At 50.0% G+C, this 15,889-nt stretch overlaps 1 protein-coding gene and 1 long non-coding RNA gene across 3 annotated transcripts; one reads left to right on the forward strand and one right to left on the reverse strand.

The window, feature by feature from the left end:
* Nucleotides 1-1,366: 1,366 nt before the first annotated feature.
* LOC115250977 (uncharacterized) lies at nucleotides 1,367-3,586 on the reverse strand. The gene is made up of 3 exons (XR_003889503.1): nucleotides 3,450-3,586; nucleotides 2,243-2,454; nucleotides 1,367-2,069 (listed from the first exon to the last, which is right to left on the reverse strand). It is a non-coding gene; the product is annotated as an uncharacterized lncRNA (long non-coding RNA).
* rfx7b (regulatory factor X7b) lies at nucleotides 3,569-14,092 on the forward strand. Of its 2 annotated transcripts, none has more exons than XM_011607636.2 (9): nucleotides 3,569-4,775; nucleotides 5,959-5,992; nucleotides 6,938-7,038; nucleotides 7,575-7,697; nucleotides 7,776-7,892; nucleotides 8,052-8,136; nucleotides 8,205-8,412; nucleotides 8,493-8,788; nucleotides 8,871-14,092. In XM_011607636.2, exons 1-9 carry the CDS (start codon nucleotides 4,648-4,650, stop codon nucleotides 12,216-12,218), a joined length of 4,440 nt encoding a protein of 1,479 aa, XP_011605938.2. In that variant the 5' UTR covers nucleotides 3,569-4,647; the 3' UTR covers nucleotides 12,219-14,092. The 2 variants fall into 2 exon arrangements, with proteins under 2 accessions (XP_011605938.2, XP_011605940.2); XM_011607638.2 differs by having other exon boundaries at nucleotides 3,752-4,775; nucleotides 6,938-7,023.
* Nucleotides 14,093-15,889: the final 1,797 nt, after the last annotated feature.

A 15,889-nucleotide genomic window follows, 5' to 3' on the forward strand; every position in this document is an offset into this window, starting at 1 on the left:
AACTGTCCCTCCCCAGGACCAAAGAGTGGACGTGGCCCCTGCAGCCGTGACGCGCAGCAGCTTATCTGGTGTTAGTCAGGTAATGGTTCCCAGTAAACACCAATCACCACACCCTCGTCTGCCCCACATTCACAAATAGAGCAAAGGCTTGGGTTGGAGGCACGTGTGGCGTGGCGTGCTGCGAGGAGGGAGGTTAAAAGTTATTTATACGGTAGACGTCTGGGTGAGGCGCTCAAGAACGAAAGAACACTCCCACTTCCTGCACCTTAAGTCTCTGTCTGCACGTCTGAGGCCGACTGTGACCTACTGCCGATGCTCCACTCATGTCCACACTGTGATTTTCATTGGTGCTTTTCTCCAACTGTTGTTGTTTGTTGACTCACATCAGGACGTCAACAACACAAACAATCACAGAGGAGCGGTCGTGCCTTCGGAATTCTTGCAATGAATGGAAGCAAAGACGCTTTAAACAAGATAAACCCCCATTTTATTAACTACTCTTAAATATTTCTTTACTGTAACACACACACACACACACACGCGCACACACACACACACACACACACGAGTATTAAGGTTCAGTTTTTGACCAATCAAGTTAACTGGGGACCAAATTAGTTCATAATCATAGTTAATAATGATAATATTACCATTAGGTAACATAGAAATAACCATTAAAATACATTAAAATGATACAATAAAACCTATTTAGTGATGTTTTATAAACCTCTTCAAGTCTTTGAAGCCTTATCGTCCAAAATAGATGTTTTAATAATGATTGATAATGTCAGTCTTGAGGTCTTAACACTGATAATATGGACGTAAACTCCTGAATTTAATCTGAAACTGTCTTTTGTGTGGCTGCACTGACGTGCCTGACTGATCTGAGGTCAGGGAGGCATCAGCGGTTCTGGAGGTGAGCAGCGGCGGCCTAATCCTGAAGATCCAGAGTTAACTGGGTCAGCAGGTCAGCGTCTCCCGTCCCTCTAAAGTCTCCCGTCGCCTGTTTGCACCTCGGATGCAGTTCAGGAAAATCAAACAGCACCAAAATGTGAGTGTAGCCGCGTTTCAGGAATGACCTTTTCCCTCTGACAGAGATCATTTTTCCTATCACACACGCACACACACACACACACACACACAGCTCAGCTAAATGATCCTAGAGCAAATATATACAGTCCCCTAACCCTGAACTTTGCATCAATCTTAGTTAATTGCGCTCTTGTCAGGACTGCGATTATTCAAACAGGTAATGCAAATGTTAATGAGTTCTAATTTGCATATCTTTATTTTCCCATGGTTGAAATGTCATTGGTTGTGACGCTCTACAATGAAGAATGTCACCCCCGATGGCCCCCCCCGATACGTCGGCGGCCATTAGGAGGCCAAAAAGGAGCAACTGAAGGGGACGGAGGGGAAATAAATAAGGAGCCTTGTTCTGGACAAAAGAAGGGAAGGAGGGAGTTGGTGCGGAAACCATCTAAAAAAGAAATCTGAATTTATTTTATTTTGTCTTAAATGAGAAGATGAGGGCAAATAAGAGGGCGTGAATCAAATATGCCGGGTGCTTTGTTGCTGTAATAGTCAGAGTTGAGCAGACAAACGTTGCTGGCACGCTGCTCATCATCACGCGCCTGATTTGACATGGCTTAAATAACCACCTTCCTGCCAGTGATTGGCGTTCACACAAGAAGGGGTGAGCGGGACCGGGGAGCAGATGGTGACATTCCACATGACCAAACTGATCAATCAGCGTGCTGGGACGCAGGTGCAGCACAGGCGGGCAGCGCCACACCATCCACCGCACCATCTACGGGGCACAAACACATGGGCACCAAATCGCGGCCCCCCCGAGGGCCCTCCGTTGTCCTGCTGCGTCAAGGTTGATGACATCAGAATTTCCCATCCGCTCTTTCTGCAGGACGCCCCAAATGGAAGGGAGGGAAAACCAAAACGTGCACGACGCCGCAGTAGCAGGCTGGACCGGACCGGGCTGCACGAGTGACGTCAAAATCAGGGACTCCCGCGTTTCACCCCCACAAACGGCGTCGTTCCAAAAACGGAGGCACCTGTTGGAGTTTGGGGGCAGAAAAGAGAAGTTGTGAACAGAAAAATAAGAATTCTGAGACCGTTTTGGGACTCCGATGAACATTTGTGGCGCTTCAGGTTTTGATGTCAGGCTGCAAGGACAACCCAGTGACCTCCCCTCGGAGGTCACTGGGTTGTCTGTGGCGTTTGATACCTGCTGGCGTGACTCCGCCCGAGGTTCCGCATCTCCAGGATAAGACCTGACCACGGTGAGCTGATCTTGTAGTCTGAGTGCTGTAAGATGCGTGTGTGTTTGGGGGGAGGTTATAAGAGGATTTGAGCGTCCAGGCCTGCACGGTGCACGTGAGGGCCAGACTCGGTGACCTCTGCACCGCGGTGATCTCAGTGTCCCACATTCATCAAAACCTACGAGGTAAACACAAGTGGCAAGGTTAAGAAAGGAGCTTTGAGGCGTCGCCGCGCTGCTGAACGGTCAAATAAAAACACACATGTGGAACTCTGACCATCCGTGGTCAAACGCGCCACCGCACACGTGCTGCGTTGGACGGATTTCTGGCGTCCGCAAAAATGGCAGCTGGGTGGTGAGAATCCCGACAATCGGAGGAATGAGCAAGGGCAAAGATTCCGGCCCAAATCAGAAGTGACAGAAGAGTGACAGTAAAATAAATCTGTCCAGAATAGCCGGCAAGCGGTGGTCAAAAATAGAGTGAGAAAACAATGACTAACGAGGAGGCGTCATCCGAAGGAGCCGAAGTGTCGCCTCTCGGCACCTCCGGTGATGTTAACAAGCCGGCAAAATGACAAGGATTGATGGACGCGTGCGATGAGTCCTGGAAAGAGACACTTCAAGTGCACCTTCATGCTGAAGTGGAGATCTGCGGCACAGCGCACTGCAGCTCACATCTTTACACTTGCTCCTTCACGGGATATTTAGCAAGCTCAGCTGCTCTGGAAACTTCAACAGTTGCAAAAAAAAAACCCTGCAACTCAGCCCTCATTTAGTCCTCAAACTGAGATTTTGCCTGATCAAGAGAGCTCGATGCTGGAGTTGCTGCCCCCGTGTGGACATATGTGGGAAAACAACAAGTACAACATTATGATAGCTTCATTTTGCTCCTCATGTGTCTCCTAACAGCAGCTCTGGTCCCGCACCTACAATGCATCATCTAAATTCTCAATCTAAACCCGAATAAACGTGTTTCCACCCCGAGTACAACAGACGCTCTATCAATAAATGATGAACAAGGAAAAGTGAAGCAGCCGACCAAAGACAGGCAGCAACGTTTTGATTTAGTTCTTTTATTCTCATTGCGAAGCCATCACCCACGTGCGTGAGGACTTGTCCGTGCATGTCTATTATGGTCTCGCCTTAAGTTTCGGGAGCGGTGGAGCAACATTACCTGTTTGTATCAACAGATGGCAGCAGGAAATAAGCCAGGATGCAAGGACGCGTTATTGGGGACGCGTTTGGCTTCAGCCGATGGCTTCCTCGAGCTGAAATGTCCTTTTTAGAATCACAGCGAGAATCTTAGGACCCTTCGCCAGTTATTTGCTTATTTAAACGGGCACTTTCAGCCAATCGAATGTGTCATTTGTGAAACAGGTCGAGTCGATGGAGATTGATCTAACTATATATAAGTATCTCTTCTGCAGACAGTGACGAGTCCATTCATTCTCATTCATTGTTGTTTTTTTTCCCAGTCAGGTGTCTCTCAGATTTCAGCCTGGGGGAAACAGTCAGCAGCGGGATGAGCAACAAGAAATCTGGGAAGAGTGCATCCTGTCTGGTGAACCAGAGGAAACAATCATTCGACACACGCGTATTTATAGACAGAGAGACGGATTTACAGGCTGTATAATAATCGGCGTAGGGGGTGAAGCGAATTCGTCCTGGCTGTTTACCCGTCATTGTCACTATCTGATCAAACAGCTTCCTGCAACAGCGCCCCTGCAGGCTGACAGCGGCACAGCGGCGCCCTAGCCAGCGTCATTCAGAGGACACAATAACACGAGCATCCGGTTTGGACCGTCAAAATAAAAGTGGACGTGTAGATCGGTATAAAATGGCATGGAAGAGTTTAAAGCGCTGCTCAAAGCGACATAAAAGGACAGGATTGTGATGGATGAATCGGATCTAATGGATCGCATAAATACACATGTTGAACTCTGATTCCTTCAGAGATTAAGGTGACTGGATTTGTTGTGACGTGGTACCGCAACGGCGAAGACGCGGCCAAGCTCCGCGCTTTTATTTTGACGGCAGGTAAGCGCCGTACTTCCGGCTCCGTCTGCCCTTCCCGTCGGTGACTTGACGCAGGCAGCTCGTCTGTAGCTGCTGCTGGCTGCTGCGGGCGTGCTATTTGCGGCAGCGGTGAGATCTCTGCGAAATGTCTTTTGTACTCCCGGGTGCTTCTTTCCCCTTTTCTTTCCTTTTGTGCTTTGCGAGGGTCAGATCACAGCGTTCGTAGCCATGCCGCGCGGCGGATTCAGCGGGCTGTCCTAGCTGACTGAGCCGCTCCAGCAGCGGTGGGTCCGGTGCAGCGCACAGCCGGGGATGAGGCCTACTTGTTAAAGCTCCCCCACCACCCCTCCATCGCGATGGCTGATGATCAACAACAACCTGGTCAGAAGCCTGCCTCGGGATTAGGCTCTCTTCCAGCGTTGGTGCCAGGACTCCAGGGGCCCGAGGCGAACGCGTTACAGTTCAAAATAAAGAATTCCATTTGGTAAGGATGAGCGCGACCCCCGAGCAGCCACACTGTCCTTTTCGCTAGCCGTAGCGTTCTAATTAGCGTATCTAGCTTGTGGGGAGGCAGGGGAGGATGTGAGCTGCACAAAGCGGTTGGAAAGAACGCGGCTGCTCCCGCGGAGAGGGCGCACGTTGACGCCCGAGCACGGCCGCAGCCGTCGGGGCCACGCCGTGCGCGGCCGCCGGGTTGTGCATTCACGACGCCTTAACGACGGGTGCGTTGCAGCAGCGGCGTCGTTAGCAGGAGGCCATGTGAGGGATGGCACCGAGTCCAGCGGTGGAGCTGATGCTGCTGCTGCTGACAGGTGTCACAGGCCGGACGCGGCTTTAACTCAAACACCTGATCACTCTTTCTGCTTATTACGGCGTTATTACGACACTGTGGCTTCCTGCCAGCCCGCAGGTGACGTTTTACTACGCGTCTGACCGAGACCCGAAATATGTTGCTGAGAACTGCAACATATTATCCACTAACAATGTATCCTATTGGTGTAAAAACATCACCACGTTCCCATTTACACAATGATTCATTTGTTCTTTATATCTGTAGGTTTGCATCTGATATGTTGTGCCTAAATTTCCCTTTTCTGGCTCTTTCGTGGTGAATATTTCAGCTTGTGAGAGGCCCACTGGTCCAAAACTTAGAATCATGTGTAAACACGTCAACCGCATTGAAACTCTCGACCTTCTTCTATGGTAGACAACCGTAGAGAAGACCGGAGGGTTCGTGCATATAAACCTGTGGTACTTTTGAACACTTTTCAGCATTTTTTAAAGATTTTAATTCCCTCCGTGGCGTGTCCACGTGACACCAATTCTGCGGACGGGACGTGGAGGCGCCGCCAGCTGCAGGCAGGATGTTGTGGACATGGTGAATGTTTGCTGTGCAGACTGAAGCAAACAGCTAAAACACAACCTGAGAGGCTTCGAGTGTTTGAATTCCCTTAAACGGCCGCAGCTGAAGCTCGGCCAGGGACCCTTAGAAGCAGCTGTGGAGAGGTGAGACTCCTCCAGCCGCCAGTGTCTTCCACAGGATCGTCCAGGGGCACAAACAAAGCAGCTGCTTCACGGTTTAAATTTGCTATGCGCCGCGTGTGATGTTTTCCATGTAATAACGCGATAATAACAAGAGGTTGTCTGATGTGTTTGTCTCGTTGCAGCAAATCTGTACAATCAAAAGTGGACAGCATATTGGTGAGTATCTAAGCTCAGCTTCATCGTTCCCTCTTTGTTATTGTGGGAAAAAAAATCACACGTAACTTGTTGTTGATGCGTCTTAGTTACGGGTGTGACGGCTGATTCTTGGAAATAAAGAGTTTTGTGTGCAGGCTGCAGCAAAGACAGTGTTTTATTTATGTCTACATTACATAATACCTACAAACAGGAGTTATGGAGGAACACATTCACACATGTTCTGCCATTTGTCCACACTAGACGCCTTTTGTTGGCCTCCGCTAAGTCACATTTACCTCCAAAAACATCTATTTATACACATTTTGCTGTGCAAAGTCTGCGCCGAAGTGTCGCACTCCTTCAGTTTGGCAACAAAGTCTTGTCAGAGGCAGAACTACAGATCTTTTTTAGCATCAGTGGACAGATTTAGTTCCTTTTCTGTGCTCGTCCTGATAAAATACACTCAATTGATGCATCAGATGCACAAAAACCTGAGCCTTTGTGTTTTTTATTATTAGTAGTAACATTTCCAGTAATATTTGAGCTGTAATATCAATAAACAGCAATAACTACATTAAAAAGTGATTAAATGGCCGCCAGAAGAGGGAATTTCACAGATAATTTCAAATGATCCCCCCTCACTGCACATACAACTGAAAATAAATGAAAGGTTGACTCAAAGCAGACTGAAAACCAACTTTGTTTGCTAAATTATTCACATTTACGTAATTAGATGTTGCTGTTGTACTCAACGCAATCTCCAGGGGGCGCTGCTGGACAGACTAAACCTCTTGTTATTAATAATGTAAAACAAAGGTGAATGTCTAAGTAGAGGACAGAGGACATAAAAGTTTCACACGCTGCTCATTCAAAGGTTGGAAGAGCCGAATAGAATAAAGCTGGGTAGAAGAATAACTTTGTGTTCCTCAGAAGTCTCATTCTTGATCCTTGTTGTGTTTTTTACAGCAAGATGTTGAGAAGTTTACAGACATCGAAAAGCTCTACCTCTACCTGAAGTTGCCTTCTGGTCCCAGCAGTGGCAATGACAAAAGGTACATTTCATCCAGGTTTGCTGCTTTCCTTTATCACAACTGTTGAAGCGGCGAAAAGTTCAGTTAAAAGTTTAAAACGGTTATTTCCCCTACAGCGTCGCCTATAGACGGAAAACACAAGCTGTAATTTTCAGCTGTGCAGTTTGATTCCTCATCATTATTGGAGATTATGTGCTCCAGGTTTGCTGTTGCGCAAATACCGTTTTCTCCCCCCTGACCAGCAGGTGGCAGCAGCTCTCAGTCACTTCTTGCCCTCAAAAGTGCCTCCTGAGTTTCTGCCTCTCGTCCAGAGGGTTGTTTTTTTGTCTTGATGATCCTCCACCATCCAAAAACACACTCCTGAACCTTCTAGGTCAGAAAGTCCTACTCTGCTTGTGGCGGTTGCTTATCAAGCAGTTTGTCCCCATATCTGTTCCACGCACACCCCCAACTTTGAGCTGAACTCTTCGCCTCTCCCAGACGATGGTCTTAAAAGTCCTGCATCGAGGGGACGTGACGGGGAAAACGCCGCCTCAGCAGACATGCTTGTTTTTGCTTTGGCGTCGTTTCAGTGATCAGAGTTCCATGTCATCGAGCCGTACTCAACAGATGTATGCGTTCAACTGGATACGGAACCACCTGGAAGAGCACCAAGAAACCTCCCTCCCGAAACAAGAGGTCTACGATGAATACAAGTGAGTGCGAGCAGTCAGAGCACAGCGGCGGGTGCTGTGATGTGGGATTCTGAACCGTCGTTAACCCTCTTTTTGTAGGAGTTATTGTGACAATCTGGGCTACAACCCCCTGAGTGCAGCAGACTTTGGAAAGATCATGAAGAACGTCTTTCCAACCATGAAAGCACGTCGCCTGGGCATGAGGGGGAAATCCAAATATCCTTTGTTTCTGATCGGTGTCTCTAACTAATACTCTAACTAATACTAATACTCTATAACTACTCTACTTCCTCTAAAACCTGCACGGGTCCAGAAACGTGCAGCCTGTAGCCACTGACGACCATCATCCTTTCAGAGGCCTTAACTCCTCCTCACATACTGCTACAGTGGTTTAAGGAAGAAAGCTTTCGTTCACATGCCATCTTTACCCAACCTGGATTTGCAGAAATCCGGCGATGGGGTGAGTACGAGAGTCTTGAACCTCTGAAGACGCCCGGCGCACATTCACTGGCTTTGTTCTGACTCTAGTGCGAGCTGATGGAGCCAACAGGCCAGTCCCCGAGTGCTGAGGATGACATGAGGTCGGCGGCCTGCGGATTGGTGTGTGAATGGGCCCAAAAGGTCCTGAGTCGTCAGTTTGATAACGTGGAGGACCTGGCACGCTTCCTGCTCAACAGCCACTATATCGGCACTAAGTCCATGGCTGCACTCACTGTTATGACTGGAACACCCACAGGTAGGTGCTCCAAACCTGCCCAACTCTCTCTTCTTCCCATGGCTTTCAAACAATTCCCTCCTTCTTTTTTCCTGCGGCAGGAATGAAGACGCCAACACCAGCCTCTGCGTTTGTACCCACGGCCGAGGCCAACACTTTCCAGCCCCAGGTGAAAACCCTTCCTTCTCCTTCTGTCGATGCGAAGCAGCAACTGCAGCGCAAAATCCAGAAGAAGCAGCAGGAGCAAAAGCTGCACTCGCCCCTGCCCAGTGAGACCCCAATCAAGCGCACCGAAGCCAGTACCCCGGGCCCCACCATCCCCTGTGGGAGCCCGGCTCTCCTCTCTCCTCAGCCCACCATAGGCATCGTGGTAGCAGCTGTCCCCAGCCCGGTCACGGTACGGACCTGCTTTTTCTCCCGAATGATCGTGCTGAGGCTTGATAAAGGTGCCTGAATGTTGAACTTACTCCTCCCCCCAGGTACAGAGAAACAGGCAGCTGATGACCTCGCCGAGCCCCGTGGGGACAGCAGAGGGGAAGGTGCTGCCTGTCAACTTTCAAGTGGTCGCCCAGTCTCTTAAACAGTCCCCCAAAACACCCCAGAACATCTCAGCCAGTCCAGTGAGCGACAGGCTGGCGCGACACGGCACGCGGTACGCTCAGATCCTGCCCAAGCCCTCTGCCACCAGTGCCATCACGCTCCGCTCTCCCCCCACCCTGCTCATCACCAACAGCCCCATCAAAACTGTGATGCCCACTTCCCACGTCAGCTCGGTGAACGTGGTGAAGATGACGGCCATCGCCCTGGCTCCCAGTAGCAGCAACGCCACCGCGCGCCCCGCCTCGGCGGGCGTGACCACCATCGCGGCTTCTGACGACTCCCAGACGACGCAGAGCGTGAGCGCCCTCACCCCCCACTCTCCCGTCGTCAGACCCGGTGCTCCGGTATCCTCCACAACTCTCTCCGCTGACGCCAAAGTTAAGTCTGAGGGCGGGAACGACGGGAGCGCCTCCCTTGGCACCGAGAAGACGGCTGTCGGGGCCAAAGAGGAGAGGACGTCAAAGTTCAGGGCTGCCAGCGAGCCAAACTTCCTGGTGAAGTGTTCGCTGGCGCCGGCAAGGCTAAAGAACGACGCGGCGTGCTCCCCCTCCTCTGTAGCTGCAGCTGGGACTCAGGACAGCAATAACAGCAACTGCCATGACAGCACCCTGTACTTGACTGTTGATAATCAGAACGGCACCACATCGTCCAGTGACTCCTCCGCTGTTACCCTAGTGACCAAGGATCCCTCCCTGGATGCCAGGAGCGCTAGGAAGAGGACCAGCTCGACCGGGGAATCCCACGTCATTCCTGTGAAGAGGGTGTTCATCTCCCAGCAGCCACTGGCTGTAGTTGACAATCCAAAACCTGGAGTCAGTGCTGCAGTGAAGAGGATTCCCAGGCCAGGAACTCCTGCCCGACCGGAGAGCGCCCCCTGCAAAGTAACTGTTAAACACACTTCCACGGGGCCCCCTCAGATCCTTGCACTCTCCGACGCCCCCGTCACACACAGCCAGCCTGTTGTCAAACCTCAGGCCCTGGTGGTGAAACCCCAAGTCCTTTCTCTCAGCACTGACACCAGCACTGGACCAGCTGGAAACGACGCATCTGATCAGGTGTTGCTGCAGCAGATCAGCGGGGATCCTCGTGCCATACCAGCCAACTCAGGAGCACACAAAGCCTCTGTGATGAGCGACCTAAAGAGCACAATATGGGAGGAGGGACAGCTGGACGAGCTCCGCAAGCAGGCGTTTGCCCAGCAGATACCAGCAGAGCATAAACAAGCCCCTAGCGACCCACTCGCCATCGCAGCCCAGCCCTCCGAGGCCTCAGGCCAGCTCACGCTCACGCAGGAGATGGTGGACTTTGCCGGTTCCCAGCCCAACATGGACTACTTTCCGTTCAACGACGACGACATGACCCAGGACAGCATCGTGGAAGAGCTGGTGCAAATGGAGGAGCAGATGAAGCTGAAGGGTCTGTTCAGTAGCTGCGTCGACGTGTCTTTGCCCGGCCAGCCATCCAGCAATCAGGGCTCCTTACTAAACGCCCACCAGGCCGGCGCCACCTTCTACCATTCTGCCCACAGCAGCACCACTCCGGTCCAAACGCCCACCCCGACGCCCACTCCCACCCCGACGCCCACCCCGACCTCGGAAATGACACTAAGCCACAGCTTGACGAGAGAGAGCCCCTGTTCCCGGATGGCTCCCATCACCCCTGTCGACAGCGCCATGGGTCGCCACACCCCTATCAGCACGCCGCTGTCCAACTGCAGCAGCAGTGTCCCCCCCAGCCCAGTGGAGTGCAGGAATCCCTTCGCGTTCACCCCCATAAACTCCAGCATTACCGGTTACCACGACGCCAGCATCGTCTCCAGCAGCCCCGTCAAGCCCATGCAGAGGCCCATGGCGACGCACCCCGACAAGGCCAAACTGGAGTGGATCAACAACCGCTACAACAGCAGCTCCGCGAGCCCTCTGTCCAACCACAGCATCGGCATTCTTCCCAGCTACCAAGACCTGGTAGACGACCAGTTTCGTAAGCCGCATGCCTTTGCAATACCCGGCCAGTCCTTTCAGCCTCAGCCCAGGCAGGATTCCTCTCACTTCGGCCGCTTGACTCCCATTTCCCCGGTGCAGCAGCAGCAGCAGCAGCAGCAGCAACAGACGCCGCAGCAGCAGCAGCAGCAGCACCAGCTCGTCACAACCGTAACCACGCCGACCAAACAGGAGAGTTTCGCCGTGCCTGCGCCGCTGGACAGCAAAGCGTCCACGTCATCCGCGTCCGGTACTTTCCGTTGCCGCAGCGTTAGCCCCGCCGTGCGGCAGAGGAACTTCAGCGGCAACTCCGGGCCCCCGACCACCACCACAAACACAGCCACCACGACCAGGGCGGTGCATTCCCCCTTCAACACCACCGAGGTGCTCAGCATCTTCTCCAACACCCAGACGGTGAGCTCTGTCCACAGCATGGTGCAGCGCAGCCAGTCGGTCCCCCTGAGCATCATGATGCAGAGCGAGATGTTGCCCGTGCAGGCTCAGAACAACACCGCCAAGATCACCACCGTTCTCCTCAGCAAGCTGGAAGCAGACGCAGACGACTCCGTTCGCGGGCTGGGAATAAACAACCTCCCTTCAAACTACACGGCCCGCATGGACCTCACACAGATGCTGGAGTCGACGTGCGGCTTCCCCGGAGGAACTTCCCACCAATCCCAGCTGCCCGTTGACTCCAGCCCCGCTGCTTTTGAGCTCCAGCAGCACGGCTACCTCACCACCGGCAGCGGAGAGCAGGTGAATTTCTCCACTGGGGAGAGCCAAGCACAAGCAGGTCCCGGCGAGCAAGACCCGCCGCAGAACCAGGAGAATCCCGTGCCGGCGCCGCCGCAGCTTCTCCTCCAGAGCACACAGCAGCAGGACGGAGAGGACGAGCAGCAGCAGCTGGACTTCAACAACACCGTCAAGGACTTGTTGGGAGACGACGGCCTCAACCCCAGCTCCCAGCTGGTGGGTCAGGTAGCCTCGGAGCTCAACGCCGTGGCGTCCGACTTTTCAAGTGACGTCAGACTGACCTCAGATCTGTCCAGTAGCATCACTGACCTTAACACGTTGGACAGCACCCTGCTGTTCGACCCCAATCAGCAGCAGGAACAGTATGAAGACTCGACACTGGAAGAACTGAAGAACGACCCTCTTTTTCAGCAGATATGCAGTGATACTGTGAACTCCGGTTTTGACTGGCTAGAAAGCAAAGACCAGCCCACCACGGTGGAGATGCTGGGCTGATTCTACTCTATGATTTCTGTTCTCTGTCGTTCGTTTGGTGCATATGTGGTGTATCTGTTTCTGATCTATAGTTTGTTGGGATTTGTCTGGCCTTCGCCATTTGTTCTGTTTAAAGTGCCAGGCTTACCAGAAAAATCTCTCCCACTGATGTTCAGTTGACGTCTCTCCTCTTTCATTTATTTTCATCTCTTTTTTTTTTTTGTCCCACCCAGAGTTTCGTAACCACTTTTCTCCCTCGCGCGAGATGAAACATGCAACCTTTTCGGTGGCGGCACGCACTGGCGACGCAGGCCGGTAGGGAAAGAACGCTGGGAAAACGTAATCTTCCATGCTATAACCAATCAATAATGCAATATTTGCAATATATAACAGACAGTCGACGGGAGCGAGATCTGTTGGAGATTTGGCACAAGAGACCAAAAATCGTATGCCGTTGTGTGGTAATTTCAGTGTGTGCAGTTCCAGCTGGGCCAAACGGAGGCAACATTGGGATTGTCGCGAGTGCACGTAGTTGTAGTACGTTTGCCTGCCATATCTGACTATAGACAAGGTGGCAGGAATGCTGCCAGGTGCTGACTTTATCACATGATCTTTATACTTTATCATATACCAAATCAGTGGGAAACTGATGAACGCCTGAGCATTGTCCAACAGTGCACGCGCAGTTTCTGCCCAATCTCAAATTTTCTAAAGCCTATACTTCTTGTACTGTTTAATATTATGAATTAATAAAGGGAGCAGATGAATCAGTGGAGAGAAGATGGGAATTGGGGGCCACTTTGTGGACTAGTCGCTGAGAGAGACCGACAACTGGCTGCCTTATTCCCAAAGTCCAAGGCCTTACGCCATCTGTGGAGTGACTGTATATAGTAGAGCATTACGTTTTCAGAACCATCCAGAGCTTTGTCATATCAAGGCAGCTGTTCCTGATATTTTCAGTACCATTTTCACGTTTGGTTTTCTGCGTAACACAACAGCGTTTGTATAGAATAATGGCTACTTTGTTCGTGCCCTGATGAGTGATGGAGTTAGGTGAATTTGACATGCTGCCATTTAGTGAAATCCAAGGCAAGTCCATGCTCAGTCATGAGGATGTTGTTTTTTTATGGCATGTTATACTCCCAGCCTGGGGAAACAAAAGAAAATATATATGTATATCAATGGTATGGAGAAGGCTTATAGAGGCTGACATATACATCGTATTGTGATGGAGAGAAATTAAATTATATGCGTGGTGGAATCCAGCCTTATTTCCATACCAAAGACGATCTGTTTGGATAATTTATGAGATTATCACGCTTAAAAACATGGACGCCGACGGGAAATCGACAAAAACACTTTATTGCATTCGAAAGGAAGGCATTAAGTTGCATAAACCGAGTTTGTAAATTTCTGTACATTTGTGAAACGGTCACTGTCCTCTGTTCTATAGGTATCCATGGACCTGAAAGCATGTTGAAACATCACTGTTAGCCAGGTAGGCGCCGTGATACAGTAGGATGCTTCGCTCGATTTTTGGCTATTGTCAATGTTGTACGAGTCATGTTTAAGCTCCATCTATAAATAGGATCGATACATAGAGATTTGATGTATCAAGACACTATTCTATGGCCATTATTCTAGTTAAATATGTGCCAGCTAAAAGGAAAAAAAAGCAGATCTATAGTCAGAAAGATACTGTATGTTGTGTGTTACATTTCTGGCTCAATGTGTCGTAAGAGTAATGCTGTCTGGTCTCGCTTGCTGATTTTACTTTACTTTTTTCTCTATTGGAAGTGGAGTAGGTCTCTGCGGTTGCAGAAGTGACGTGCGCTTTGAGCAGGATCTATAGCATGGTTTATTCAGAGTTTAAAAAAAAAAGGATAAAAAAGAATCACGATACTGTTGTAGCCGGTTGCAAACATCTCTGTGACAGCTTCGCTCAAAGCCTCTCGGCAGACACTGGAAAAAGAAAAAAAATAACAAACTCATGTTTCGACAAACTTTGGAGGTTCGTGTTATTGCACTAAATTTTTATGACACACGCCACAACTTTATGGACAAATGTAATGATGGATGCCCATGAAAAAAAAAAAGGAAAAACAAAAAAAAGACATTTTTTACTGGAGTAGGGGAAATAATCTATCAGAAAATGACAAATTGTCTTGTAGCAAAATGTGCATTAATCTCAGTGAGATACACATTTCTTACTCATTCTCATACATGAGAATATAGCATAAAGGGGAAAAAGTTCAATAACCTTTTAAAACCTACGTGCTCGTTATGTTGATAAATGATTGTACGCACGCATGTGTGATGATTTCTGTTGTACTTGTTCCTGGTAACCACTGTCTTCTGTGACTTGGGCAGGTTCTGTTAACCAGACTGGCGGTGCTAGTTCCTTGAGTTACTTAGTTTGTGTTCCTGTTTACTAAGTTAATGTTGTTCTCTGTGTTATTTTGACTGTTTCCTGAGGATTTTACATGATATTGTTCTGGGGGGGGGGGGGGGGGGGGGAGCAATTGAATTTGTGAAGAAGCGTGACCTTTTCTTTCTTTTCTTTAACGATACGGCACTGATATATTTGAATTTGAATGAAGGAAATGCACCTCTTCATGGATACAGGAGCTCCATTGAGCAGTGACTGAGTCTTTACCCTGAACTTGACCCATAAGCGACTCTGTTTTACTATTTTGTCCATTTCTACCGGTAGAAAAAAGAACCCTCCTCTGTGGTGTCGTCTGGTGTACTGCTTATTGTACAGTAGCTTGTTAATATTGCAAACGCGTTGTTTCCTCTTTTTTTTTTTCAATGGAAAGTACTCACTGGTGAGATTTTTAAAAGTGGTTTTAAAAGCCAATAAACCTTTTTTAAAGAACGTCCGCGTGGCTCCGCATTTTACTGCCGTCAATAAAAAAAACCTTTCAAAATAAAAGAAAGGCGGCCGAAGTACCAAAGCATCCACTAAAAAGCTTTATATTCATAACTTAATGATGATAATTGGGCGTCTGTTTTTACCCACAATCCCCTGCACCTGACTGCCAGAGCGTGCAACCTTTCTGGTTACGCCGGTGTGGTGGTGGCGCGGCCTGTGCACGCGTTACAAGGCTCTGACGTCCTTTGTGGCAGGAGGTCAGAGGCCATCAGCGCTTCAGCTGACCTCAAAGATCAGCAAGGGGGGGGTCTCTCCTGGAGACAAGCCCCGGCCTATCAGAGGCCGGAGCACCGCCCCGCTGCTGCGTTTCCCAGGGCTCCGTTATTCATAACATGTTAATGACCTTAACGTTATTGATCGTGGCCCAACAACCCGACCTTAAGCCATGTGGAGCCCAGCACTAACCACGGTCGCTGGGCCACAACATGAGTCGGCGGTTTTCACGAAACGGGGGGATCACCTTTCCTGATGCCCCATGTGGGAGCACACGGGGCATCTCTCAAACACACACTAACATCTCTCAATATCAGTATTTACAAAGTCTTAACGGTGGAATAAACATTTCATGGGAGGCAATTAACCTGTCCATTAGGTTAGAGCCTTGAATTATAACTAGAGCTTAGGCTGATTAAATCAATACTTGACTCTAATCAATACCTGATTCCACTCCTGATTGGATGCTGAAGCGTGGAGCTGCATCTCTGGGACAGTGACCCCTTCCTTGCAGCACCAACCGGAGCCCCCAGCCTGACCTGCT

The sequence above is a fragment of the Takifugu rubripes genome, chromosome 9 (genome assembly GCF_901000725.2).
Source record: "Takifugu rubripes chromosome 9, fTakRub1.2, whole genome shotgun sequence".
In the NCBI taxonomy this organism is placed as follows: Eukaryota; Metazoa; Chordata; class Actinopteri; order Tetraodontiformes; family Tetraodontidae; genus Takifugu; species Takifugu rubripes.

Bases quoted from the DNA above. Each gene is read 5' to 3' on its own strand.
- rfx7b (XM_011607636.2), top strand. From the start codon at position 4,648: ATGGCTGATGATCAACAACAACCTGGTCAGAAGCCTGCCTCGGGATTA. The intron at 5,993-6,937 runs GTGAGTATCTAA...TGTTTTTTACAG, and splicing joins CAAAAGTGGACAGCATATTG to CAAGATGTTGAGAAGTTTAC. The intron at 7,893-8,051 runs ATATCCTTTGTT...ACTCCTCCTCAC, and splicing joins GGCATGAGGGGGAAATCCAA to ATACTGCTACAGTGGTTTAA.